The sequence below is a fragment of the Rutilus rutilus genome (assembly GCF_951802725.1).
Source record: "Rutilus rutilus genome assembly, chromosome: 4".
In the NCBI taxonomy this organism is placed as follows: Eukaryota; Metazoa; Chordata; class Actinopteri; order Cypriniformes; family Leuciscidae; genus Rutilus; species Rutilus rutilus.
This window is the reverse complement of record NC_140212.1, coordinates 22008031-22035977: the sequence shown is the minus strand read 5'-3', so window position 1 is coordinate 22035977 and position 27947 is coordinate 22008031. Positions and strand designations below refer to the sequence as shown.

General features: G+C 41.2%; 1 protein-coding gene and 1 long non-coding RNA gene across 3 annotated transcripts; one reads left to right on the top strand and one right to left on the bottom strand.

Annotated features, from left to right (window-relative positions):
- Nucleotides 1-697: 697 nt before the first annotated feature.
- Nucleotides 698-26186, bottom strand: LOC311289970 (extracellular superoxide dismutase [Cu-Zn]-like). Of its 2 annotated transcripts, none has more exons than XM_084408243.1 (2): nt 26131-26186; nt 698-1415 (listed from the first exon to the last, which is right to left on the bottom strand). In XM_084408243.1, the coding sequence occupies exons 1-2, from the start codon at nt 26158-26160 to the stop codon at nt 744-746; spliced, it is 702 nt and encodes a 233-aa protein (XP_084264369.1). In that variant the 5' UTR covers nt 26161-26186; the 3' UTR covers nt 698-743. The 2 variants fall into 2 exon arrangements, with proteins under 2 accessions (XP_084264369.1, XP_084264370.1); XM_084408244.1 differs by lacking the exon at nt 26131-26186 and adding an exon at nt 1530-1549.
- On the top strand, nt 17263-21519 carry LOC311289460. The gene is made up of 2 exons (XR_014627124.1): nt 17263-18250; nt 18344-21519. It is a non-coding gene; the product is annotated as an uncharacterized lncRNA (long non-coding RNA).
- Nucleotides 26187-27947: the final 1761 nt, after the last annotated feature.

Sequence of the window (27947 nt, the reverse complement as noted above, 5' to 3'; positions counted from 1 at the left end):
AAATTACGTCATTGACAGGCGACAAGTGAACATGGACGAGCGAGCCATTATTTAAAATTGGAATTTCTCTGAAATTAAAAATCTTCTGGAACTTTTGGGATACTGGAAGTACACAACTGCAGGAAATATATCACACTTGTGCAAGTGATTTTTGATTATTTTATTACAAAAATCGTACACATTGTAGCTTTAAACACCTTACAAGAAAACCAACACATTTTAAAATAAAAAAAATTTGCATTTTGATTCCCTGTTAACTGTAGTAACAAACTGTCAGAATAATATACCCATTTGTTGACATTTAGCGAGAAACCTTATTTAAGAAAATAAAATCTTATGTCAGAGGTTATGTCTACCTTCAACAATAAGGGTGTCCTCCCTCGAGATGTAGCCACACCCTCCAGTGTCATATTGCATCAACCAAAACCATTTTAACATTTAAAGAAATAGTGTATCTTTAATTAAAGGCCATTGTCATGCTCTTAAAGCGTTAACCCATTGAGCACAGTAAATCAAACTAAACGACCCACTTTACCTGCATTCACCCTACATTTATTTTTTTAAGAGTGCATTTACTATTGGAAGCTATAGCCAAAAATCCTCTGAAAAGAAAAAACATGGGAATGTTCAGGTTATGAAATATACTTTAATGTAGGACACATACAAATAATACACAAGGAAAATCATGATTATCCCATTTGAATCTGCCCTTCCACCATATCCGACTCCCTCATCTTTGACTCTCAGTTCCTTCCTCCACATCTTTTCTTGGGGAGCGCTTCAGTCTTCTGCCACAGACTTGGAGTAGTAATACCAATCACACCGAAAGCAATTATCTGTCCAGCATTCCCACTGAGTTTACTCTCCTCATCTGAACCCATTCCCAGATCATCCTCCTTCTCATGAACCACCACCGCACGTCCCAGAATGGAATAAGGCCCAAAGAGCTTGGTGTCTGGAAGCGTCAGGAACTGCCTTATAACTCCTTGCTCGGAAGCAAAGTTGCCCAGGTCTCCAGGATGATGAGGGTGGTCAACGCCGTTTGGATTATAATGAGGACCAACAGTGATGCTGCCTTGACTGAGGTCTCCATACTGATGGATGTGCATGGCACGCTCTTGATGATCGATGGCAGGCAAACCACGGAGGTTGATTTTCATTTCTAAATCTCCATTGGGGAAGAGCTGCTTGAAGAGGATTTGCCCAATGATCTTTGGCTGGTTACGTGGCAAATTGGGGCTGGGAGTTACTTCACAAGTGGCATAGATTGTGTTGTCAAACTCCACGACTTCCGGCTGTGGAGCTTCGGCAGGCAAACAATCTGGATTTCTGGAGAACTCTTCTCCTTGTATATGCAGCACCAGCAATATCAGAGGGAATATTAGGATGATTTTCTCCATGTTGATCTTTAAAGCCTACAATGAAGAGTGGATTCAGTGAAATCATGCCGTTTGGTTTAAGAATGTAATATTTTTGATAAAAGGTCAAAGGTTTGAGAATGGAAGTTGCATTAGGTAAAATAGCACAACCAGATTAGTTTGCAACGGAAAACCATTCTTATATGGTTTTCCGTTGCAAACTAGTGTCGGCCCAGATCCGGCCCACAACTGGGCCGTGTGTAATCCATGTGTACCAGATGTGGGCCGACACTATGTTGCTATCTGGAAAACTCTATAATTTTTTAATTGCGATGTACCCGTATGAAAAAAAAATGCACTTATTGGTTCTCTTACGAGAGGTTCTCTCGTATTGCGTAAGTTGCTTACGCTACGGGTAAAGTCATCTTTTCTCGAGATCTGAAGCCAAAAATTATTCTTAATTTTGTATATATTGTCAACGCAGTGCGGCAGCCAGCAGACTATAGCAGGCTGTATAAGCGTGCTCATTGGCTGTCCTGCGGCAACTGCAGCAGCCTACCGGTGAGCCCTGTGTGACGCTTTGCACCCTCCACGCGTCATAGCCCGCCAGAATGGGTGTGGCTTAGCGCATATAAGGAAGGGCTCAACAGGCTGAACTCTGATTTTCATCTCTTCAGCGAAGCTCTTCGCATCGCTGGATCTTGAGAAGTTCAACCCGCTGTTGAATCAAGCGACCAGCAAGCCTAGGAAAGCGTCTGAGGAATCCGGCCGTCTTCGCCGCCTTCAGCCATCCGTGCCTGCCGCGCTATCCGGCGACGAGTATCCTTTTCTGCTGTGTGTGTTCGCCGCAGCGACACACACTTTCTATCTAAAAGAGCGCGAGGTGTTTTTGTAAAAATGCCTCGCTCTTCCTGTGGCTCGTGCCGAGCCCCGCTCAGCACCGGAGACCGCCATCTGATCTGCGCTCTCTGTCTGGGCCGCGAGCACGCAGCCATCGCACTCTCTTTGGGCGGCTGCCCTGAGTGCGGCAAGCTTTCAATCTCGATCCTGCGGGCTCGACTTGAAGCTTTCAACGATGAAGCTGTCACTCCGCCTGTCTCTGCTGGACCGCGCAGGAAGAAGCGCCGCTCCCAGAGGCCACCAGAGACCGATGTGGCACCTAAAAGCTCGCCGGAACCCTTCCCTCGCGCTTTCGCCGCCGCCGGACAGGCTGCCTCAGCCTTGCACTCCATGGCAGTCCTACAGATCCTCCAAGCCGATCTCCTCCGTGACCTGGATGAGAAAGGCCCGGATCCTGCCTCCATCACCGATTGCACAGTGCGACAGATCTCTCCCTTCGCGCTACTAAATCCGTTGCCCAGGCTCTTGGAAGGTGCATGTCCTCGCTGACCGTCACAGAGAGGCACCTCTGGTTGACGCTCGCCGACATAAGGGAGTCCGAGCGGGCTGTTTTCCTCAACGCCCCGCTCTCCCCCACCAGCTTTCCGCTCTGCCAGTCCCCGTAGTCATGGCTACTGCAGATGTGTATTACGCAGCCAACGAGCCGGTGATACAACCCGCTCGCCTGCATACAACCGCCGTTATTACGGCGACCCAGAGAAATCTCAAAAAGAAATCTCACGAGCGCTCACACTTACTGACAAACACTTTACCCCCGGCGCCACTCTCACGCCCCGTTCCTCGCACAATATGCTCCCCGTCCAAAGCCACCGGGACATCATGTGTAAAACGGCCAGCCATCGCTGTCTGCGAGCCGAAGAAGGACGGAGCTCTCAGACTGATACTAGATCTGAGATATTTGAACAAAGCTTTTATGAGAAGACCGTTCAAAATGCTCACAACCAGACAGATTCGCCTTCGACGGTTGGGTATATCAATACACCGTCCTGCCGTTCGGCCTGTCTTTAACACCCCGTACATTCACAAAGTGCATGGACACGGCTCTCGCTCCCCTGAGAAGTCAGGGCATGCAGATTTTGAACTATTTGGACGATTGGCTGATTCTAGCACAGTCAGAGAAAGAACTTATTTCTCACAGAACAGTGCTTCTCAGCCACCTGGAAAGCCTGGGTCTCACGGTCAACTGGACCAAGAGCTCATTACTGCCCAGTCAGTCAGCCTCTTTTCTGTGTATAGAACTGGACTCTGTGGCAATGACGGCCCGGCTGTCGACACAGCACGCGCGCCGTGTTCAACGCCTGGCCGCGTCTTTCCAGAAAGGCAGCATCGCACCTCTAAAAACATTTCAGAGGATGCTGGGTTGTATGGCATCAGCTGCAGCAGTGCTTCAGCTGGGTCTACTGTGTATGCGCCCGCTGCAACGCTGGTTGAACGCTCGAGTGCCTCACCGAGCCTGGGCGTCCGGCGGCATTCGAATCAGAGTGACTCAGAGCTGCGTTTCAGCACTGAGACCCTGGTTAGCGGCCGACTGGTACCAGCGGGGAGTGACAATGGGAGCTGTCTCGCACCGGAAGGTTATCTCGATAGACGCCTCCAACTTAGGCTGGGGCGCTCTTTTCGAGGGCAGACCGGTCTTTGGCCTGTGGTCAGACCAGGAGAAATGCCTTCATATAAACTGTCTGGAGATGATAGCGGTCGAGAACGCGCTGAAGCGTTTCCTCCCACACATACGCCCCGGCCATCATGTTCTAGTCCGCTCGGACAACATGTCCGTGGTGTCCTACGTGAACCACCAGGGCGGTGTCAGATCCAGGATTCTCTGCAAACTGACAGAACGCCTTCTTGTGTGGGCCCTTCGCTCGCTGAGAGCCGCGCACGTACCGGGCCACAAGAATGTCGGCCCAGACAGACTGTCCAGGGACAATATTCCCCCGGGAGAATGGTCCCTGCACCCTCAGACAGTCCAGTCACTATGGCTCCTTTTCGGCAAAACGGAAGTCGACCTTTTTGCGTCAAAAGACAACGCTCATTGCCCGAGATTCCTCTCGAAGAGCGAGGACGCGCTGGCCCAAACCTGGCCCAGCTGCCCGCTGTACGCTTTCCCTCCGATCTTGCTGTTACCACAGGTAATCAAGAAGATCAGGGAAACGCGCCACTCAGTGCTCCTCATAGCCCCGCGACGTCGCACGTAGCCCCATGGCCGATCCCGGTGAGGAAAGATCTTCTCTCTCAAGCCGGTGGATCGATTTGGCATCCCCATCCAGAGCGCTGGTCTCTGCATGCGTGGATAATCAACGGATACCCGTTGTTTTGCCAGAAGGGATCGTGAACACGATCACGCAGTCTAGAGCTCCTTCTACAAGAAGACTCTACGCGTCTAAATGGTCAGTGTTCTCCAATTGATGCGCTATAAAGAGCCTGGACCCACGCACGTGTGGGGTTTCGTGGGTGCTTTCCTTCCTTCAAGAGCTGTTGGACAAGGGCAGGTCCCCTTCCACGCTCAAAGTGTACGTTGCGGCTATTGCAGCGTTCGCGGAGTCGACGTGCAGCCGTGCGATAGGAAGGAACGAGCTCATCATCCGCTTCCTTAGAGGAGCCAGGAGGATGAATCCCCCGCGGCCCCCTTCGGTTCCTATTTGGGATCTTTCTTTGATCCTAGAGGCCCTGAAAGCTTTTCCCTTCAAACCGTTAGAATCCGTGGACCTAAAATACCTCTCGTTCAAAACCGTTTTCCTGATAGCTCTGTCATCAGTAAAACGTGTGGGGGATCTACACGCGCTATCTGTTAGCCCCGCATGTCTCGAGTTCGGACCAAATGACTCTAAAGTCATCCTCAAACCGAGACATGGTTACGTCCCCAAAGCGATTGGCACTCCCTTTAGAGCGCAGATCATCTCCCTATCGGCTCTGCCAGCATCCGATAGCGAGGACAGTGATAACCTCCTATGCCCCGTCAAGGCGCTGAGAGTTTACATCACGCGCTCCGCCGCCTTCAGGCGTTCTGAGCAGCTCTTTGTTTCGTTTGGTGGGCGCACCAAGAAAGCAATAAACACGTAATTGCTAGTAATACAAAATTTCAGTCATCGGTCAAGATAGTATAAGCTAGAACAGGGAGGGATTAAGGAATAATGAGAGCATAGACAAAGGAATAGTGAAAGCATAGAAGATTTTTTAGCAGGATGCAGTTAAGTTCTCACTGTTTTTTTTGAAAAAAGGACATATTTGGCTTCCAGGATGGGGTTGGGAAGATCATTCCACCAGCAAGGAACAGTGAACGAATTTCTCCCGATTTCTCTCAACATGGGGACATGTCGGTCAATACAGTTTTTGGTAAAACAAAGTAACTTATTTGAAAAAGTATTGGGTTATACTTTACTAGTTTCTTGCAAAAAATAATGTGATTACGTAACTCTCGTTACTTGTAATGCGTCACACCCCAACACTGGTTATGAAATATGTGCAATTTTTAGAGGACTGACTAAAGATCACAAATATCAAAGTTTAACGATCATAAAAGGACAAAAAGCTATTCAATGTTAAAGGAAGTGGTAAAGGTGGTAAGTGAAAAACTTACACCCAAAAATCTACAGATTAGAGAACCGTACGTCCTTAAAAATTTTCCCAATTGAAGAGGACACAACTATGCAAGTTTGGAACAAAAATCATGGGTCAGGTGTGATGCACTTGCAAATTATTTAACGTGTTTCAACTGTCCCTCTGTTCCAACTGCACAATGCACAGTCTGCCCCTATTCTTTCAAAACCCTCTACATTAGACGATTGGCTCGTAGGAACATAAGACGTCCTCCTTAAGTTACATCACTTCATTTACCAGCCCTCATAAGAGAAAGGAAGGAAGAAGTTTTTACTCGCAGAAAGAAGATGAAGATGATCATATGCTGACTGAACCCAAGAATAATCTTCAGCATTGACATCCATGTTTTATGTCAAGCGAAAAGACAGATCACATCAGTGCAAAGGTGACTCAGTTTATTTCAAATATTTTCATAAACTGGAGGAAATGTGATGTTTTCATGCTTTGTTTTTTTTTTCTTTTTTTCAGAGAAATGGGATCTGATCATGGCGTCATGGACCGAGTGTCATATGCTCATCCCTTGATGTTTGGATCGTCTTTGAACCACCAGTATTTCCCCTTCAAAGATGCACTGAAAAATCCCCAGAATGACCAAGAGCAAGTCAACGGTCAACGGTACATCGGATGTTTTTCCTACCTGTCCTACCATGGGAACTTCAGTGTGCATGACCTCTCCTTGGAACCTGCATTCATCCACAGACGTAATGAGAGAGAGCGGCAGAGAGTCCGCTGTGTCAATGAGGGATATGCCAGACTCCGTGAACATTTACCACAGGAATTTGAGGATAAGAGACTCAGCAAGGTAGAGACACTGCGGGCGGCCATAAGCTACATTAAACACCTGCAGGAGCTTCTGGAGCTCAGTCTACCTTAGGGAATGTCAGGACTGTGTTCAGAGAAGGGCAGAGGAACTCAAGGACTAGTGTGAGTGGCAGCATTGATCTGGGACACTGTATGCTTGCCATTCAATTCTTTATTGTTTCGTTACTTTTAAAACACTGATGTGATGAAGCTTGAACAAATGTAATGCTTTCCAGATGATACACTCTTTAACCAATGTCTTAGAGGTGTTTGTTTGCATACTGGTTATGATTCTGAAAATGGTTTCATGGTTTCCTTTCAGGAGCATGTACAGGTATGCTTAAAATGTATGTGAATGTTGTTTTGACTAAACAACAATTAATCAAGGAACAAACCAATAAAAAAGGTTGAATGAGCCCTTAAATGAAAAAAGACATTCATAAAACTATGCCTCTAATCTCATTTTTAAGTCTGCATCTTAACTTTTTGAGATTCCTTTGCTCATAAACTAAAAAATGTTATTACTAAACTAAAATGTAACTGAAGGTAACTAAAATGTTATAAAATGTCAATGGTAAAAAGGGTATTTGAAGAGTTTAATTAAAAAAGTTAAACACTGGTTTAAAATATGCAATGTTTTAAAAAAAATGTTAATATAGTTAAAAAATATAAAATAAAAAAGAATGTTAAAAATATTTAATGTGTTAATTTCATCATACAATTATTTTTCCTTCTGTTTTCTCCTTTCCATACTTTGTTCTAGCACAAAACGTGACGACCGTGTCATATTTTCATTAAACACAATAGACAGATAGGCTACAACTACAAACATAATATATAAAAATGTTGGTAACACTTTACAATAAGGGTTCATTCGTTAAACTTAGGTAACTACATTAGTTAACGTGAACAAACGAAGGAACAATACTTTTATATTTATTAATCATATTTATTAATCCTAATTTACATTTAAATACATTTTTAAGATCAAAAGTTGCATCTGTTAATATGCAAAAAAAAAAAAAGGTTAATCAATGCAGTGAAAACATACTGTTCATTGTTAATTCATGCTAGTTAATGCATTAACTAATGTTAACAAATGGATCTTATTGTAAGTGTTCCCAAAATGTTAATAAAAATTAAGGAACCTTATGGAATAATTGTAATTTCACATCTGATGAAACTATATCTTTGTCTATTGTCTATCTACACTGCTAGCGATATACTTTTTGACAAATACTTTTTGAAACCACAGTTTAGAACAGTCTGAAACCTAATCTAATGGTCTTGTAAATTAGTCAATGGAGCTGAAGTACCGTATTGTTCACTATAGTGTATCTACAGCAATTGAATATTAAATCAATTTCCATTGCAACTTGAGTTGTTGCGGTGCACATATAAGCAAGACCCAGTGCTACAAAAGAGAAGTTAGATAGAAATAGCCACAACATCCTAATAACATCTTCAGCTAATGTTGTGATTCAGGCCTTCGGGTGATGCAGTCATTCTAACAAATATGGTAGTGGGATTTACATTGAATCAGTCTGTAATGAGGAACTGAAAATCTTGGGAGATGCAAAGATGATGTCAAGATTTTTTTTGTGTAATAATAATATAAAATTTTAATGATAAATCAAAGGAGATTACCTGAAAGTCATTATCCTTGACAATGTTGTGTTTAGAATTGAAACTAGCGATGTCAGATTTTGGAATTTTGATCTTTTGATCTACTTGGTCAAAGGGGTTGGCAAAAAGAAATTTTCACGATGGAGGGGCTGTTTACATGACACCATTTTCAACTAAAAGCGGAAAACTTCACAAAATCGTGTGTTGTAGTTTACAAGGAGACGATAACGTTATCGTTTTCAAAAACTTGCACTTTGAAACCAAAATGCATAAAAAGTATTCTGTTTTTGAAAACTGTGTTGTGTAAAATGCCCCCAAAAGGGCAAGCAAAAAGATACCGTTATCGTCTCAGTGTAAACTACAAAAATGTTTCAAGTGGCCTGCTACTGGCCTGGCATGCATAATACAGCGCTTTTAGTCATTTTCAAGGATCTGTCTGAACAGGGAATTTTTTGACATTATCTTCTCTTTGAGAAAAACACAAAGGAAAATCTTTTCTGTTTTTAGTACATCATTGTTGTCTAAATGTGCCCTTAGTTTGATTCAAACATTGAAATACATTACATGCTGAATAATTTTCAGGGTTTTTTATTCACATCGAAATAGTAACGGGATACTTTATCAGACAGCTCTTTATTCCGCATGCAGCATGTGAACGACTCTGGACTGCAGGCAAATACAATTTATATCCATAACAATATAATAAATAAATAAAACTTATTTTAATGTGGGCATGTGCCCCAGTATTAAGAAGCACTCCTAATGCTATGAGATGCTTTGGCAGGTGGTTGTTTATTTCTAGCTTTTATTCTAATATCTTCTAGAAGAAATTGATACAATTCTAATACTGTGCACATACTGTATGGGTATGCTGTATTGTTTTTATAATGCATGGCCAATTTAAATCTAAAGGGATAGTTTATCAACAAAGATGCAAATTCTGTCATTATTTATTCACTCTCAAGTTGTTCTGAACCTGTATACATATATTTAAACTGCTGAACACAAAAGAAGATATTTTGAAGAATGTAAGTAACCAAACAGTTGTGGGGCACCATCGACTTACATAGTATGGAAAAATACTAATATAAAAAAAAGTATAATAATACTATGGAAGTCAATGGTGCCCCACAACAGTTTAGTTACAAACATTCTGTAAAATATCTTTCTTTGTTTTCAGCTGAAGAAAGAAATTCATACAGGTTCAGAGCAATCTGAGGGTGAGTAAATTAGTTTAAGTTAATTTCACTATTCTCTAAAAGAATGAGTCCTTCTCATTGTCAAGTCACCTTTATTTATATAGCGCTTTTTACAAAACAGATTGTTTCAAAGCAGTTTTACAATGATAACAGGAAAATTATGCTACAAAGCTTTTTTTTTTTTCTAAATAAGGTTAAGGATTGATATTGCTTTCATTTAAGCATGTGATATTATTATAAATCATATTCACCATCTCTTCCCCCTATAAGTACGCAAAGATTTAACACCCAATCCCTCTGTGGACAAGCCTGCCCCATCTGGATAATATGTTCTGGAATGTATTCTTTACTTTGAAAAGGAAACAGAGGAAGTATAAACCACATCAAGCCACAAAAATACCCTCTTCACCTCTACTTATTCTTCACGCTTTAGCTAAACTACTGGGAGTGGCATGCATGTTCTTTTCTTGCTAATGTACCAGCAAACTCTTAACCACCGCAACTGACCGGGAATCAGTGGGAGGCAGAAAACCAGCAAAGAGGAAAACCAATGAACCATGAAGGCTGGAAGAACGCTCTCTGTCAAGGTGGAATGAGAGTGTCAACAAAGCCCTTTCACAGCATCCGTGTGAATAGGAGCTGGTAATTAACAGAGATGCTGGTACCCTGACTGTAATGGTTCAGTGGTAGGCAGCGGGAGGGAGGAAGTTCAAATACACAAATAGCACAATAATAGCCTTCCACCAAGATCACAATCACAGAAACACCACCAAGCTAGAAACCAAATCTTCTAGCTTGCATTTTGTTTCACAAATAGAAGTGCACAAGATCTATCAGATGAAAAGTGATCCAAGTGTGAACAAACTTTTGCTTTTACGTAAAGTTCTAACTTTTCTAACTTTTATAGTTTTAAGTATACTTTATGTAGTAAGTACTTATGATACTCATAATACTTTATGAACGTTAAATAATTTACTAAAATACTTGTTGCACATTTTTATAAAAGTACACTTGAAGTACTCTCAGTAAACTACTTTTTTTTAGTTGAAGCATCTTTAGAGCCTTCTTTATACTGTTATAACAAGTATACTTGTTTACTCTAAGTGAACTTTACATGAAGGTATTAATTTTTATACTTGAAATGTAACTGTACATTAAGTTTAAAGTAAAATACTTTTTTTTTTTTTTTTTTTTTTAAGTTAAAGTTTAAAGTTAATTCCTATGTACACAGCGGACTACACAAAAATTTCACATACTCAGAATTAGGAACATTTCTATTTTCTTTATAAATCAAATAAGACAGTGTGTAAAACTATGTGAAAAAAGTATTGAATAGGCTACCAAATCAAAAGAGCAAACACAATTACAAGCCAAGTATACTTAGAATAACACACATTATACTTTTATGTATATCTTGATTAAAAAAAAAAAAGTAAAAGTATAGGCCAAATATAGGCTATGTAGAGTTTTCTGTCAGTATAAGTCAAGTAAACTTAAGTGTAATTTTAAGTATATTTCTAAAAAGTACATAAAGTATATTTCTGAGAAGTGCATAAAAGTAGACTGAAAGTATACTTTTTTTTAGTTTAAAAGAAGTGTACTAATAGCACATTTGAACAAACTTCTTTTTTGTAAGGTTGAACATAGGGAGGTAAAAGTCAAAGGCTGGATCCCAAATGGCACACTCCAGCCTTGTGGACCTCCTTCGAGTTCACACTTGGTGACGTCAGGAAGTGCAGACCTAAGGGGCGCTGGCCTTGAGTCCACAAGAGCGTATTTTGCCACTGAAAGTCAAACAGCCACGATACTCTGTCAGCAACAATACTCAGGGCTGTGGCGTTTAAACGATGTTCAATTGGTACTAAGGGTAAAGAGTGCCAAGAAAATATCCCTCACACCATTACACCACCAGCAGCAACCTGAACCATTGATACAAAGCAGGGTGGATCCAGGCTTTTATGTTGTTTATATGTCCATATGCTGATCCTACCATTTGAATGTAGCGGCAGAAATCGAGACTCATAAGACCAGGCAACTTTTTTCCAATCTTCTATTAGTATCAGTTTTAGAGAGCCAGTGTGAATTGTAGCTTCAGTTTCCTGTTCTTACAGTATATGACATTGTCACAGGGTGACAAATAAGCCCGGGACTATCCCTGCTAGAGAAATGTCCCCGCTGAGATTTGGGAAGCGAAACACCGTCCCAAAGCCTGGGTGAGTGCCTGTCGCTATGGTAACCGAGTGGCGGATTGACAGCAGGTGTGGGTAATTTGCGCTGAGCGTTTGAATGGGGCCACACTAGCTCATGAGAGTATAAAAAGTCAGAGGAAGAGAAAGAGGAAGAGAAAGTGAGGGTCGTTCTTCCCCCGCTTGGATGTGACTTGTTCCTGTTGGGAAGTGTTCTCTGAAGTGTGTCGTTGAGGGCTTGTTGCGAGGAAAAAGGAATATCGTGTGTATGAGGAATTGAAGGCGGAAAGAGAGAGGGAAAGAGGAAAGCACATCGTCTGGATGGGAGAGTGAAGATAAGTAATTGATTATTGAATCTGCTATTGCACGCTTGATACTGAGATAGATGTGGGTTGAAGTGCTTGGAGTGCGCTGTATGAATAACACTGAGTGAATTAAACTGATTCTCTGCCGTTCTTATCTCCTCCTTCCGTTCGGATGGTGAAGCGAATCCAGTTCATGCCTATGAAGAAGTGTTTAGAACTTCCTTTCTCACACCGCCGATCCTTCGCTCTTTAGATCGAGACCCAGGGTGAGTGCCGGTCTTAATTACACTTTAACGAGTGGACTTGTGGTGTTTGAATTGACGTTCCTATTGGAGTGTAATTGCTGTGGGTGTGTGGAAGACTGCTTTTAACTGCCGTGCACTCGCCCAAGAGTCAGACTGGTATATTGTACATCATCAGAGCCTGGAGAGATCGAGTATGCCCAACTGGGGAAAGGGTTTGAAAAGACAGTTGGTGTGAAGTCTCTGTTTTCCCCACGACACATGTGAGAACATTATATTGCTGTGTGAAGTTATGATTCTGTCTGCCCTAGAGAAAACCCAGCTCAGTCTGTGACTGAGTTCGCTACAGCCTTGAAGCCCACCTGCATGGTGTGAAGTTCCTGTCTTCCCCACGACACCTGTGAGAACATTATATTGCTGTGTGAAGTTATGATTCTGTCTGTTCTAGAGAAAACCCAGCTCAGTCTGTGACTGAGTTCGCTACAGCCTCGAAGCCCATCTGTACGTGTGAAGTTCCTGTCTTCCCCACGACACCTGTGAGAACATTATATTGCTGTGTGAAGTTATGATTCTGTCTGTTCTAGAGAAAGCCCAGCTCAGTCTGTGACTGAGTTCGCTACAGCCTTGAAGCCCACCTGTATGGTGTGAAGTTCCTGTCTTCTCCACGACATATGTGAGAAACACTATACTGCTGTGTGAAATTATGATTCTGTCCGTCCTAGAGAAAGCCCAGTTCAGTCTGTGACTGTGAGTCCGCTACAGCCTTGAAGCCCACCTGTACGGCGTGAAGTTCTTGTCTTCCCTACGACACATGTGAGAAACACTAAACTGCTGTGTGAAGTTATGATTTTGTCTGCCCTAGAGAAAGCCCAGCTCAGTCTGTGACCGTGAGTTCGCTACAGCCCTGAAGCCACCGGTACGGTGTGAAGTCCCCGTCTTTCCTACGACACACGTGAGCCGTTCTACCTGTGACCGCGGGTCCGCTACAGCCCTGAAGTCCATCTGTAGGGTGCGAAGTACTCACCCGCCCAAGATACCTGTGGGAGTTGTACACCGCTCCTGAGCTTGCCCCCTTCTGCCCTAGGGGAAGTCTCGTACGGTGTTTACGGAGGACCTGCTGCAGTTCTACCTGTCCACTTCTTACCGTTGTAATTGCCCTTGGTGTAGAAGGAGTTCGGTCAACCTACTTACCGTAAGATACCTACCTGCACATTATCGACTGCTGTGAGCTGTCCCCCACGTGAAAGAGGAGAGGAAGCTTTGGCCATCCGCTCATCGGAGAACTCACCTGTTCACCACCTCCCATTGGGAACCTGATACCAGCTTGGGAGAAGGAGCTCGGTCAACCTACTTACCGTAAGATACCTACCTGCACATTATCGACTGCTGTGAGCTGTTCCCCACGTGAAAGAGGAGAGGAAGCTTTGACCATCCGCTCATCGGAGAACTCACCTGTTTCACCTCCTCCCATTGTGAACCTGATACCAGCGTGGAAGAAGGAGCTTGGTCAATCTACCTACCGTAAGATACTTACCTGCCCATCATCGACTGCCGTGAACTGTCCCCTACGCGAAAGAGGAGAGGAAGCTTTGACCATCCGCTCATCGGAGAACTCACCTGTCCATTACCTCCCACCGTGCACCTGATACCAGCTTGGGAGAAGGAACGTTGACAACCTACTTACCGTAAGATACTTACCTGCCCATTATCGACTGCTGGGAACTGTTCCCCTCACGTGCAAGAGGAAAGGAAACTTGGATCATTTACCCACCTGTGAGGAACTCACCTGTCCAATACTTACCTGTCCAGTACCCTTTACTGGGAATCGCCGCCTGTGGGGAAGGGTGTGTCTGCTTGCCCCGCCTGGGATCCTCCCTGGACGAGGGAGAGAAGACTTTTAGATTAGGATTATCAATTATTTTACTCTCAATAAAATTGTTACTTTTATCCTCTGTCTCTGGCCTCGTCTCTGGCACGCTCCTCAAAGTGTTCTTGGTCTAGGGGTGGGTGTAGTCTGGTTCGGCCCATCCCGAACTGTGACAACATGAGTGGTATACCCGGTGTGGTCTTTTGCTGCTGTAGCCCATCCGCTTAAAGGTTCGATGGGTTGTGCGTTCAGAGATGCTCTTCCGCAGACCTTGGTTGTAACAAGTGCTTATTTGAGTTACTGTTGCCTTTCTATCAGCTCGAACCAGTCTGGGGTGCGTTTCCCGAAAGCATCGTTAGCCAACTATGGTCGCAAGTTCCGTCGTTATCAGCATAGTTCAACGAGTCTGTGTTTCCCGAAACCATCGTTCCAACGAACATTCGCAAACAGCATCGCAAAGTTGTGTGGTTGGAACGACAGCTCTCGAGCTGTGGTTAGAAGCATAGTTTCTAGTTTGCATGACATGTGGACTTAATAAATCCTTATCTTGAGCAAAATAAGCAAGATGACATTCAGTAAACCCTGTGTCTTTTATTTAGAATACATAGAAATGTCATTTACGTCTTTGAGTTTGTCAAGAGATTTAAAGCACCATTTTTGAAGACTGCGCATGTGCGAACGTGCTCTACTAAGTAAGAACGAGCCTATGATTGAATCTGGAAATAAAGCGAAATAACTGAGAAAAATGAGAAATAGTCCTCAGATGCCATGTCTGTAATTTATATCAAAACATCTAGCATTAATTGGATCTCAAACAGTTTCATTAAAAGAAGTCATTACTCCACCACGTGCGTGACGTCATAAACCAACGTGGTTGAACGACCACTTTGCGACAATATGGTTTCGGGAAACAGTCGTGACTAGCTAGTTGGTTTCTTAAACGATGCATTGTACTATGGTAGTGAAGCATCGAGTTACGTTGCTGTACGGGAAACGCACCCCTGGTCATTCTGATATAATCATTGTTATATAGCTCAACATGGTTAGCTCAACATGCAGAGACAACACTATTTTGTCAAGTGGCTAACACAGCATAATCAGAAAAAGCTTTATTTGTAGTAAAAGTAATACAGCATTTTCTCCACCATAGAATATTTTAAAAATGAATTACAAGCCATTTCGCAAGACAAATCATCCAGCTTTTATTAATATGATATTCTAATATCCATCTAGCTTAGCGAAACACTGCAGTGTGCATTCTGTGCAACTAGTAATGATTGTTTACATGCTGCGTTACTCCACAATTTTAATTCGTCATATAAAGTGACCTGTATGTGAATTTAAGTGACCAAACGTAACTGTAACAAATTTCAAGTTCATGGAAGAAGGAGGTGGACATTAAACGTAACTTTAATCATAAAATAAACATAAGCAACTAAATGAAATGAGCATCAGCAGCAGACTGCAGCATATGAGCACAATTAAAACAGCAAGGTAAAATGTCCCAGGCTCTAGGCCCTGCCCGACAGTACTGTTCATTAAACTTTAATAGTTCATCCATTATGAACATGGTTTCTGCCTGTTAGATGTGGAAGTGAAGACGACACCTCCCATGATTCTACACTCATACACTTTTGTTATTGTTTTGAATATGTGACCTCTAGTGGTGAAACTTACATACTGTGCCTTTAAACAAGTAAAAATGTGTCAGTTTTCAGCATGTGTTTGCAGCTACCGCCGATATTTTGTGTGATTTGTATGTCCAAAAACTTTCTGAGGCCAGTGTAGACTGTGAGCTGTGTTTGATTTGACGCTAAAGCATGTAGCCACATGTAATTGTGGAAAGGAAAGAAGTCATATTTATCTTATAGATAAGCAAAAATGGCTTTGTGTGTGTTTTGGTGTAAATGTACTATGTGATATGGAGATAGCTCTTATCAGCTGCTGGAAAATCATTGCCAGACCACCAGGGTACAAACTGTAACGTGTTCTCACAAAGGAAGGCCTTATAAACACAGCCAGTAGAAACAAGGGCATGAGGGCACAGGACGATCTCTGAACATGTGCTGGTAATATCACACTAGTTCAGTGTAATGGGTTATTTAAATATTTTATTGTTAAGTAGCAAGGGATTCATGTCTTTATCTATTGTTTCTTTAGGGCTTAGAAATCTCACTAAATGATACGCTTTTTATATATATATATATATATATATATATATATATATATATATATATATCTCAAACAATTTAAATCTGATTTTTGTTTCCTGCTAGAATGTCACTCATCGCAATGGGGACCGGACTTATGGATGTCTCATGGTATGACACATTCAGCCGGTGTTTGCATTTTTAAAAAATCTATTTGAAGGCAAGGTGATTCTCAAAGTGATTAGGGGGGAAGTTATGTCTGCCTTTTTCTTAAAATTTCAAATTTGACATGTATTCTTGTTTGTTTATGGTTATAATCAGCAGAAAGAAAATGAAGCCTTTATTAGTCATTTAGAGGAACATTGGTTAAAATTATTGACCAATTATCCCAATTCCATGCTTATTTTTGATGGAAATGTTAATGTGGCTTTAGATAGTAGGATAGACTATGGCCTCCAAAACTCCCTGACAATATTAGTTTATACTTGGAAGTATTTATGCAAAAATTCTTCTTAATCGGTAGTTGGAGGGAGTTGTGTGGAAGAAATGTAATATTAGTTATGTATTAATACAAGTTATGTATTATGTTTGCATTTTCTATATGTTTAATTTTCTATATTAATTTACTTGCTTAGAAAGGCAGTAATTAGATAGTAAGATAATTTGCACGAGGATTGCATGTTGAGTCACATGCTTCTCTGCTACTCTGATAAAACAAAGAACAGTTATTGATCTTATGAATGTATGATGTATATGACCATTGTATACATGGCTGGAAATGAGAAATGTGTGACCATTATATGTTTGTAACAGAGATTTGTGTGTCCTCTCCGCTCAAGGATAGAATATGATGAACAAGCCTAAAAATGTTCCACGTATGGCTGAAAATATTTTCATTGGCCTAGAAAGATAACAATCTGGGAGTCAAGACTATAAAGGAGGTAGGATGCCCTCCCTTCACTGTCACACTCTACAGCCACTTTGTATGACTGTATGATTGCTGACCTTTCCTTGCAAGGGAATAAATAATCTTTAAAGACAATTGGTACATGTTTGTCTCTTATTCAGTGATTGCCACCTCAGTTTGGTGTAGTTGGCAGGATTACTTGGATGTGCCTCATGGACCCGAGAGCAGTCGGTGACTGATCATCCTGGATTGAGCAGTTCCAGCCCTACCTCGTAAACTTGAGAGACGAGGGGCCGACCGCCAGGTCCCAGGAGGGACACCACTGGAATCACAAAAAGAACTGAAGTGGCATAAGCTCAGACTGGTAAGAGACAAAATTTAAATTTAAAAAGGTACCTGAAAGGGAGTGACTCATGATGGTTGATGAAACTCTGTGGTGACTGGTACTGGAAAAACTAGCTGAGTGGGTTCAGTTAATCCACGGTAGTCTAGGACTATGAAACGTAGTGGGGAAGCGACCCCAAGGGTCCAGATGACCAAAACTGAGAGAAAGCTCTCCTGCCCAATTTAGGAGAAAATTGGATCTCTCTAGAGAAGTCTAGAGTTATATAGGTGCGCCGAAAACGACCACAGAGATGAACTGGCCATCATGGGGAAGTCCCGGAGTAAAAAGAGTAAAAATTATCAATATGATACACTGGTGTTTTGTCAGATGAGAAAAGGATTAATCAAATACCACTTCCCTGAAGAGGGAATTTTAAGTGTCACTAGGCTGACAGCAGAGAGAGACTCAATTGTAGAGGGGAGTGAAAAACAAAAAGGCTGTTGTGCTAAACGTGTGTGTGAATTGTAAGCCAACAATAATGTGCTGGTTAGATGAGGCAGAGCGCAGAGAAAGAAAATCGATGCAGAGGGAACTGGCGTGTAGGGGAGTAGGGGAAATAAATGAAAATGAGAAAAAATCTACTGCACCAACACTTATTAACCCTTTTCCTGTTCTGTCCCTTTCATCACCACCACCTTATCTGTATCCTGTGGCTGAGCTGCAAGAGCTGAAAATGGATCCAGACCTCGACTGCTCTCCCCCAAGACGACAAGCGCAAGCATGAACGGAGGTGAAACAGGGCCCATTTATCAACAGGAGAAAAAATAACTTTAAGTACAGCTGGACAACACTTTTTTGGGCCTATCACTGTGCTATTCCTCAGGCCGACTGAAATGGCGGTGCAGAGACCCTGGCACCCATTCAGAATTCCAGGGATGTGTGGTATAAGGGATACCATGTGCATATTCACTGTGTTATCGTGGGGATCTGTTTGATAATCATCTACTCAACGGAGGTCATCAAGGAGACTGAAAAGGTTGACAACCACAATGTGAGTACCAACAGTTATGCAAATGTGAGTCATCACCTTGTCAAAAGGGCAACAACACTGACAATAGTAATTCCAGTACACAGTTTAGCAGGGGACATAGTCACTCTGGTTGAAGGATCAAATGCCAGATTCGAGTGTAATCTTTATGAGAAGAACATTCCCTACTGTGCAGGCTATGACAGCAAAACCAGGTATGCATCCATCCATCCATCTTCTTCCGCTTATCCTGGGCCAGGTCGCGGGGGCAGCAGTCTAAGCAGGGACGCCCAGACTTCCCTCTCCCTAGACACTTCCTCCAGCTCTTCAGGGGGGATGCCGAGGTATTCCCAGGCCAGCCGGGAGACATAATACCTCCCCGGGAAGGCGTCCAGGATTGACCGAGCTCCGGGTGACCGAGCTCCTCACCCTATCTCTAAGTGAGCGGCCAGCCACCCTGCGGAGAAAGCTCATTTCGGCCGCCTGTATCGGGATCTTGTCCTTTCGGTCATGACCCACAGCTCATGACCATAGGTGAGAGTAGGAACGTAGATTGACTGGCAAATCGAGAGCTTCGCCTTGCAGCTCAGCTTCTTCTTCACCACGACAGACCGGTACATCGACCGCATTACTGCAGAAGCTGCACCGATCCGTCTGTCAATCTCCCATTCCATCCTTCCCTCTCTCATGAACAAGACCCCAAGATACTTGAACTCCTCCACTTGAGGCAGGAACTCTCCACCAACCTAAAGTGGGCAAGCCACCCTTTTCCTTACTGACTTGGAGGTGCTGATTCTCATCCCAGCCGCTTCACACTCTGCTGCAAACCGTCCCAGTGCATGCTGAAGGTCCTGGTCTGATTGGGCCAACATGACAACATCATCCACAAAAACCAGAGACGAAATCGTGTGGTCCCCAAACTTGACACCCTCCGGCCCCTGGCTGCGCCTAGAAATTCAGTCCATAAAAATTATGAACAGAACCGGTGACAAAGGGCAGCCCTGTCAACATGCACCGGGAACAAGTCTGACTTACTGCAGGCAATGCGAACCAAGCTCCTGCTCCGGTCGTACCGGAGCCCTTTAGCCCTTAGCAAAGGGTCCCAGACCCCATACTCCTAGAGCACCCTCCACAGAACGCCGTGAGGGACACAGTCGAATGCCTTCTCCAAATCCACAAAGCACATGTGGATGGGTTGGGCAAACTCCCATGAACCCTCCAGCACCCTTGAGAGGGTATAGAGCTGGTCCAGTGTTCTATGACCGGGATGAAAACCGCACTGAATCCAAGGTTCTACGGTTTGCCAGATCTCTTCGAGGCCAACCGATAGTCCTTCTCCATGGCCTCACCGAACTCTTCCCAGGCCCGATTTTTTGCCTCCACAACCACCCGGGCTGCCGTCCACTTGGCCTGCCAGTACCCGTCACCTGCCTCAGGAGTCCCACAAGCCAGCCAGGCCTGATAGATCTCCTTCTTCAGCTTGACGGCATCCCTTACTTCTGGTGTCCACCACCGGGTTTGGGGATTGCCGCCTTAACAGGCACCGGAGACCTTACGACCACAGCTCCAAGCGGCCACGTCGACAATGGAGGTGGAGAACATAGTCCACTCAGTACGTTTTGGTCTGTCGAGTCTGTCCGGCTTCCTCCCCTGCCATTGGAGCCAACTCACCACTAGATGGTGATCAGTTGACAGCTCCGCCCCTCTCTTCACCTGAGTGTCCAAGACATACGGCCGGAGGTCGGATGAAATGACCACAAAGTCGATCATCAACCTCCGGCCTAGGGTGTCCTGGTGCCACGTGCACTGATGGACACCCAGATGTTTGAACATGGTGTTCATTATTGACAAGCTGTAACTAGTACAGAAGTCCAATAACAGAACACCGCTCGGGTTCAGATCAGGGGGGCTGTTCCTCCCAATCCCTATTAATGATCTTCCACAACACTGTCACGGAGTTATATGCCGATGACACTGTTCTGTACACACATGCAAAATATGCTCAGCTAGCAGCTAAGAAATTAACTCATGCCATGCAAGATGTTGTTGTGTGGCTTGAACAATCTTGTCTTACCTTGAATATCAGCAAGACAAAAGGTATGTTCTTTTATAAAACCAAGGGGCAGATTCAAACTGCTGACATTTTTATTAAAAATGAATCAATTGACCTAGTTACTGAATTTAAATATCTTTCATTTTAGATTTTAAATGAATTTAATAGGTATCATTTTAGATTTGAATCTTAACTTCAAGAAACACATCAATAAAATGACAAAAATTATAAAATATAACTTGGCAAACTTCAGACAGGTTAGATCATCCCTCCCTATGGATGTAGCCAAATTATTTATGCATGCTTTAATTTTATCACATATTTCATACTGTATCACCTGTTGGGGACAGGCCAGTGAATCTGCCAGTAGACCTCTAGAATCAAAATATAAGCAAGCTATAAAAATCCTTGATAAAAAGCCATTTCGGAACCACCATTGCAAGATCCTAGAGAAACACAATTTATTGAGTTTTGAAAATTTTAGACTCTTTTCAAACTTGACTCTAGTGTATAAGATTCTATACGGCCTGGCCCCTGTATGTTTACTGTTTTTTGTTTACAATCGCCCTGCAATTTCTGTAAAATATACCAGAATAGCTTCTATTTTTGTCTGCAACATACCTCTTTGCTGTTCAACCTTTAGACAATCTGCTTTTTCATTTAAAGCCACTACACAGTGGAATGCAATAACAGATGACATAAAGAGCTGCAGTTCCATTAAGAGTTTTAAATCACAACTGAAATCTTTTCTGAAGACCACTTAAATCTGTACCCACTGACACTGATGTGGTGCTGACAAAATGTGTTTTGTGTATGTGTGTTTAGGGGGTGGGGGAGTGTTCTTTGTATGTTGTTGTTTTTTTCCCTGCCTGGGGACTGCAGTTGTAAATTGGCTAACTCTGGTACAATGCATCAAATGGTGACATTTATGTTTGAAATTGTACATGGCCCCTAATAAATAAATAAAATAAATAAAAAATGACAAAGCCAGGATGGAGAGTAGGATGGTCTGAATGCAGAATCAGAATTGATGTGGAGAATGCTACAATAAACTGTTCACTGAACAACGGCACCCACACCATGACCTTTATGTGTCCTTTCGACAGACCAAGTGACACTTCAGCAGTTTGGGTATGTGGAGACAGGGCTTTTATTATGTTCTACCGAAGAAATTGTCAGGCTGTTGCTATCCAGCTTTGATGAATGTGGGCACATCATCAGTGTATTTACCAGGAGAACAACCGCCAATGGTAAGACAGAAAAGAGACATCAACAACATTTTGCAAGGAACCCTGCCAAGTAGCACAAAGGATATGTACTTTCTGACCCATTGACCTCGGGGAGCTAATGTGGGGTGGTCCATCTTTTTAGGAGGAACTACTGTAGCACTGAATAAGATCAATGGGTTGGCATGGACTGTGTTAGCAATAGCAAACAGTACTGAGAATGCTTTGACAATGGTTAATGATGAAATGAAACAAAAGAGAGATTCAGAAGCTGATTGGTGTTAGACATGTTAACTGCCGAGAAAGGAGTATGTAGGAGGGGTATGTACAATTTTGGGAACATCATGTTGTTTTTACATTTCAGACTATAGTGACAACATAACCAATATTATTGAGCACATGAGAATGGCCGTAAGAGAACCACCCAGAAGTGACAACTCATGGTTTGAATGGTTCACCAACCTCTGGGGAGGGTGGGGCTAATGGATATGTCATACAGTACTGCCAGTGATAGTGATAGGAGTTTTGGTGTTGCTGTGCCTACTATGTGTAATTCAATGTATTTCAGTTTTAGTGGAGAGACTGGTGAAAAGTACAGTCTCATACCAAATGCTTCAAATGTCTAATTATGAAGATCCAAAACCACAGAAAGTTGATGATGACACAGAAGAAGTTAAAGTGAAATGTATTAATTGAGTTTAGATATGTTTTTCCTATTCTGAGCATCTATACTATTTCTGGTTTATACTGAGGTGACTGAGGGTCTGACCTAGTGTCAGGAGTGCATTAACAGTGTTTATTAATTTAGCCCGGCTTCAGATAAAAATCTTTACATGCTTGCTTATAACAAAGGGACTATCCCCACAAAAACATCCTAAGCTTTCTTCTTTTTAAATCTTTTTCCACAAATTTAAGAGAGTGATCATTTATATGAAAATCAGAGATGAAGAGTATAAATGTGATGTAGTGACTTATATTTGCTGTATTATTATTATCAATGAATGATAAAAAGAGGGGAACTGTGGAAGAAATGTAATATGTTATGTATTTTATTTGCATTTTCTATATGTTTGATTTTCTATATTATTGGAATTGCTTAGAAAGACAGTAATTAGATAATAAGATAATTTGCACAAGGATTGCATGTGGAGTCACATACTTCTCTGCTACTTTGATAGAACAAAGAACAGTTATTGATCTTATGAATGTATGATATTTATGACCATTGTATACATGACTGGAAATGAGAAATGTGTGACCATTATAGGTCCGTGACAGAGGGGCCTCCGCTCAAGGATAGAATATGATGAACAAGTCTAAAAATGTTCCATGTATAGTTGAAAATATTTTCATTGGCCTAGAAAGACAACATTCTGGGAGTCAAGACTATAAAGGAGGAAGGATGCCCTCCCTTCACTGTCACACTCTGCTGCCACTCTGTATGACTGTATGATTGCTGACCTTTCCTTGCAAGGGAATAAGCCACCACAATTTGGTACCAGGAGTGGTGTCTGGATGTGCAGCCAGCTGCTATAGATAAGGGTTGTGAATATTCCATAATCACGAAGTAGTAGTGAAGTAGTGGAAAATAAACAATGTTATTTGTTCAAAACTCCACAATGGGCTTATGAATGGGGCATTAAAGACACAAAATGGGCTTCATTAATGTGTCAAAGGTCAAAGGACAGGGTTAAACTACAAAGTGTAGATATTATGACTCCGGCTGACTTACAATGCACATCACATGTCGTGGTTGACAGAGACAAATTTATGAAGAAAAATGGTTGGCAGAACCGACCAGTGATTAACTATATGTTCTGGAATGATCATATGTGTGATCTGTCTGTAAGCTTAACAAGGCATCAGTGTTCTTTTTATCTGGTTCTTTATCTGGTTCTTTTTATAATTTTTCCATCACCATTTTCTGCCCATAAGAGCATCTTTATTCACACACACACACCTTCTAGCTTGTGATAATGTGAGTGTGTTCTCTTCTTACTGGAAACTTAACAACTCAGTTCTCACTTATAGTGAAGTAAAAGATGAAATCAATTAGATAATTCACAAAAATTGGAATAAAGCAAGAGAGGAGAACAGTTACAGCATCAACTGGGAATTTACTATGTATGAAACTGGCAAATATCTTACAAAATGTAGTAGGGATTTGGTCAAAAAGAAAAAGAAAACTGACGAAAATACCATATGCAAAATCATTAATCTTTTGGTTACACTTTAATTTGGTGGTCCAGTTTAGACATTCTGTTGACTATAAGTATGTTGCACCTACATGTCAACTAATAGTCATTAGAGTATTAATAGACTGTCTGCTTAATATCTGCTAGCACTTTATATTGTGATGACTATAAGACTATGGGCCCTATCTTACACCAGCGCAATGCAGCGCCAAGTGCGATGCGTTTTTTTGCTAGTTTCATGTTAAGGCTATGTTAAGGACGTGTGTCCTCTTTCTTTTGTGAAATAACGGTAAACCACTTTATTTCTGTTTGACTAATGTGCAATTTTGACACAAATTAATTCATTATGATCAATGAATCACTTTTTATTGTAAACCTGTGGTAAAACATCGATGCTTCTAAATCTTTAAGTAAACAACAAAAATCCCAGCAAAAGGTCACTTTTATCATGTTCGTTTTGTGATCGCACTAGTTTCCAGTGATTTCTTTCCGATTAGTTTTCTGATAAAACTTCCATTTGTTGGTGAAATTATGGATTTGTGTGACGTTGTTCCAGAGAGGCGTGTTACGGGCGTGTTTTAGTGTTTAACAGTGGAGGCGCAGCATGGTTTTGGGCTCAGTGCTACAGGCCCAAGGCTTTTAGCCCGGCATGGCCCGTTTGAAGCCCTGGCTCGCACTGGCCCAACAGTGGAAACGCGACTAATCATTCATTAATTATGAGGAAAGCATAGAGAAAACATTACTTCCAGCCACTTTATGCCAAGGGTTAATAACTCTTATCCCAAAATTAAATAAAGATCCCCTTTTCGTAGAAAATTGGGGTTCAGTCATACTGTTGAAAAATTATTATAACATAATAGCTTTAGTCCTAGCAAAAAGATTAAAATAAGTTTTGACCTCTATCATTGACAAAACAGTCAGGGTTAATACAGAAAAGAACCATTTCCAATAATATTGTTACGTAATGCAGACAAGGAGAGAAAGATGGAAGGGTAAGAAGAAAGATGAGTTTATTGAATAACAAGTGGAGAGAATGATGGATATAACAGTGGGTGATGAGACAGATGAACACAGGAGGGAATGGAGACGCTGGAGACAGGGATATAGTCCACAATGTGAAAACGAGACCGGACGATGAGCTGGGGTGAGGTGTCTGTAGTTATAAAGGCAGTGATGAGGGTGATGATGAGGTGCAGGTGTGTGTGATCATGAATGACGTGCAGGTGAGAGCCAAGGAGGGTGATGGGAAATGAAGTGCAAATATGTGACAATTATACAGTTAGTACTAGATATGTTACACTATTTAGACTTAATTAACGGTAATGGCTTCATTTTATTTTTAGATTACTACAACTTTTGAAAAATAGGAACACACATTTTTATTTCAGGCTCTTCAAAAAAATTGGCTTTGGCGACTCCTGCAGGATGGTTAAAATGCTATGCATGGAAATAGCTCAAACGAAGTAATGGTACTTCACCCAGATTCTTTTTAAATCGAGGAGTTAGACAAGGATTTCCAGTTTCTCCTTATCTATTCTTAATTGCAACACAGTTCCTTAGCTCATATATCAATAGTAGTATTTTAAAGGGTCTAACAATTGGCAACACTAAAATAATAATTAGTCAACTAGCTGACAATACAGCTTTATTCTTAAATGATTCATTACAAATTCTAGTGGCTTTGTGCTTTCTTCAGTTTCCTATTCTGAAGTTTCAAGGTTACATTTTAATTTTAATAAATGTGAATTGCTATCAATTAAAAATTGCTCTATTACTTCAATTGCGGTTATTGCTGTCAAAACTACACACTGTAAAACCTAAGTTACAGTATATGGACTAAATAAAAATGAGGTAACTGCACTCAGATATTACCTAAAGTTATGTGGTTATCTTCATAGAACCCGGACCATTTACAAGGAGGGACAGAGCAGTGTAGAATAATGGTTAAATATGTGAAAAATAGCATGAACACATGTTACAGTGCACCCCACCACAACGCCTTGATACCAATCTATATATTTAGCTTCTAAAGACCTGGTTTGCAAATTCCAAATCGGATAAATATAATGAATTCTTGTTACAGTAAAAGGATTTATCTCACATAACAACCACAAAGCTTAAAAAAACAAGCTGTGAAGTTGAAAACCAGACTGGGAACCAAACGTTTACCTGTAGTAGAAGACCTGAAACATGCTGCATTCATTGTTTATATGTGAGATTCTGCTGCTCTCTGCTGGACTATCTGTAATTCCATTTTGGTTTTGCATTAACTTGAATTGAGCTGAATCAAAAGGATGGTTGAGTCATTAATAATAATAAAAATAACAACAACAATAATATTGAAGTTCTTGTTTCTTTAATTATAATTTCAAATGTACATAAAATGTCCAAATTTAAAAATTCCACTAATACATTGAAAATTGCTAATTTATACATCTGTTAAATTTAACAGATTATGTTGCTTATGGTAATTATGTTAGTATGAGCAGTTGGTAAAAACTGTAAGAAGAATATGTTTGCTGGTTTAGAATTTCATATAGGCCTAATAGTACTGTAGATGTCAGTGACAGTGGCAATGATTGTTAATGTAATGCTGTGTGCATTGTGTCACTGACATCTGACATGTTTGGATTTATGTCTTACATTTGGCAGATATTGTGAGCCATATTTTGTGCAATTATCAGTATTTACAGTATTTACAGCCTTTAAAGGGATAGTTACCTAAAATTGAAATTTCGGTCATCATTTACTCACACCCATGTTGTTCCAAATACGTAAACCTTTCGTTACTTCAGGACTTTCATTTTTACTAAAATCTGTGTGATTTTTGTCCCTCCATTGAATCGAGCAGTTTAGTCCAAATTTTCTGTGGAGACACGATCGCTTTATGCGCTGAACAGCTTTAATTTAGGCTTTTATCCACATATAAACATTAATCAATGTTCACTTGACACGTGAGAACCTATGAGGTTGTAACTTGTAACTGTTTATGTTCACTGATCAATGTTTATATGTGAATAAAAGCAAAGATGTAATGTCCAGGGGTCAGAAAGTAAAAGTCTTAAAGATTTTACTAATTAGTTCTATCTCCTGGCAGAGAAACTGCTAATTAGCAAATCCAGGTGATTGGAACAAAATACTGAGGAGGACTTTAACTTTCTGAACCTGGACTTTACACCTCTGAATAAAAGCCTAAATTCAATCTGTTCATCATATAAAGTGATCATGTCTCTTCAGAAAATTTTGACTAAATTCATATGGATTAGTTTTACGATCTCTTTATGAACTTTTTGAAGCGTCAAAGTGGTAGTTATGTCAATGGAGAGTACAGAACTGTCTCAGATTTTAATAAAGATATCTTAATTTGTGTTGCGAAGATGAAGGAAAGTCTATATAGACTATATATATATACAGTATAGTGTGTGTGTGTGTGTGTGTGTGTGTGTGTGTGTGTGTGTGTGTGTGTGTGTGTGTGTGTGTGTGTGTGTGTGTGTGTGTGTGTGTGTGTGTGTGTGTGTATTTCCCAAATACAGAATTACATGTAATTTTAACATTTATAAACATTTACCCCCCTCTTCATCCCCTATAAACCAACAATCCCTCAGGTTGTTAAATTCTTATATTCTAATTTCTGTTCCATGGCTGGTCTTTAGAAGATCTTGACTGTATTAAAGCAAACCTATTACAAGTGATCTTGTAATATTCATTTTACATTATATTAATTAATTGTGTCATTCTTTTAAATTACATGGTCATGGGTTTTCAAATCTTTTAAAAGGTTTTGGTTGATAATTAATTTTCTTTAATTTCAGATATAACATCATATCACAAAGTCATGCTTATGTCTAAATTATTTTTTTCTTTGAAGGCTTTACATATATATATATATATGTAAAGCCTTCAAAGAAAAAAATATATATAGTATATATATAGTATATATACTGTATATATATATATATATATATAGAGAGAGAGAGAGAGAGAGA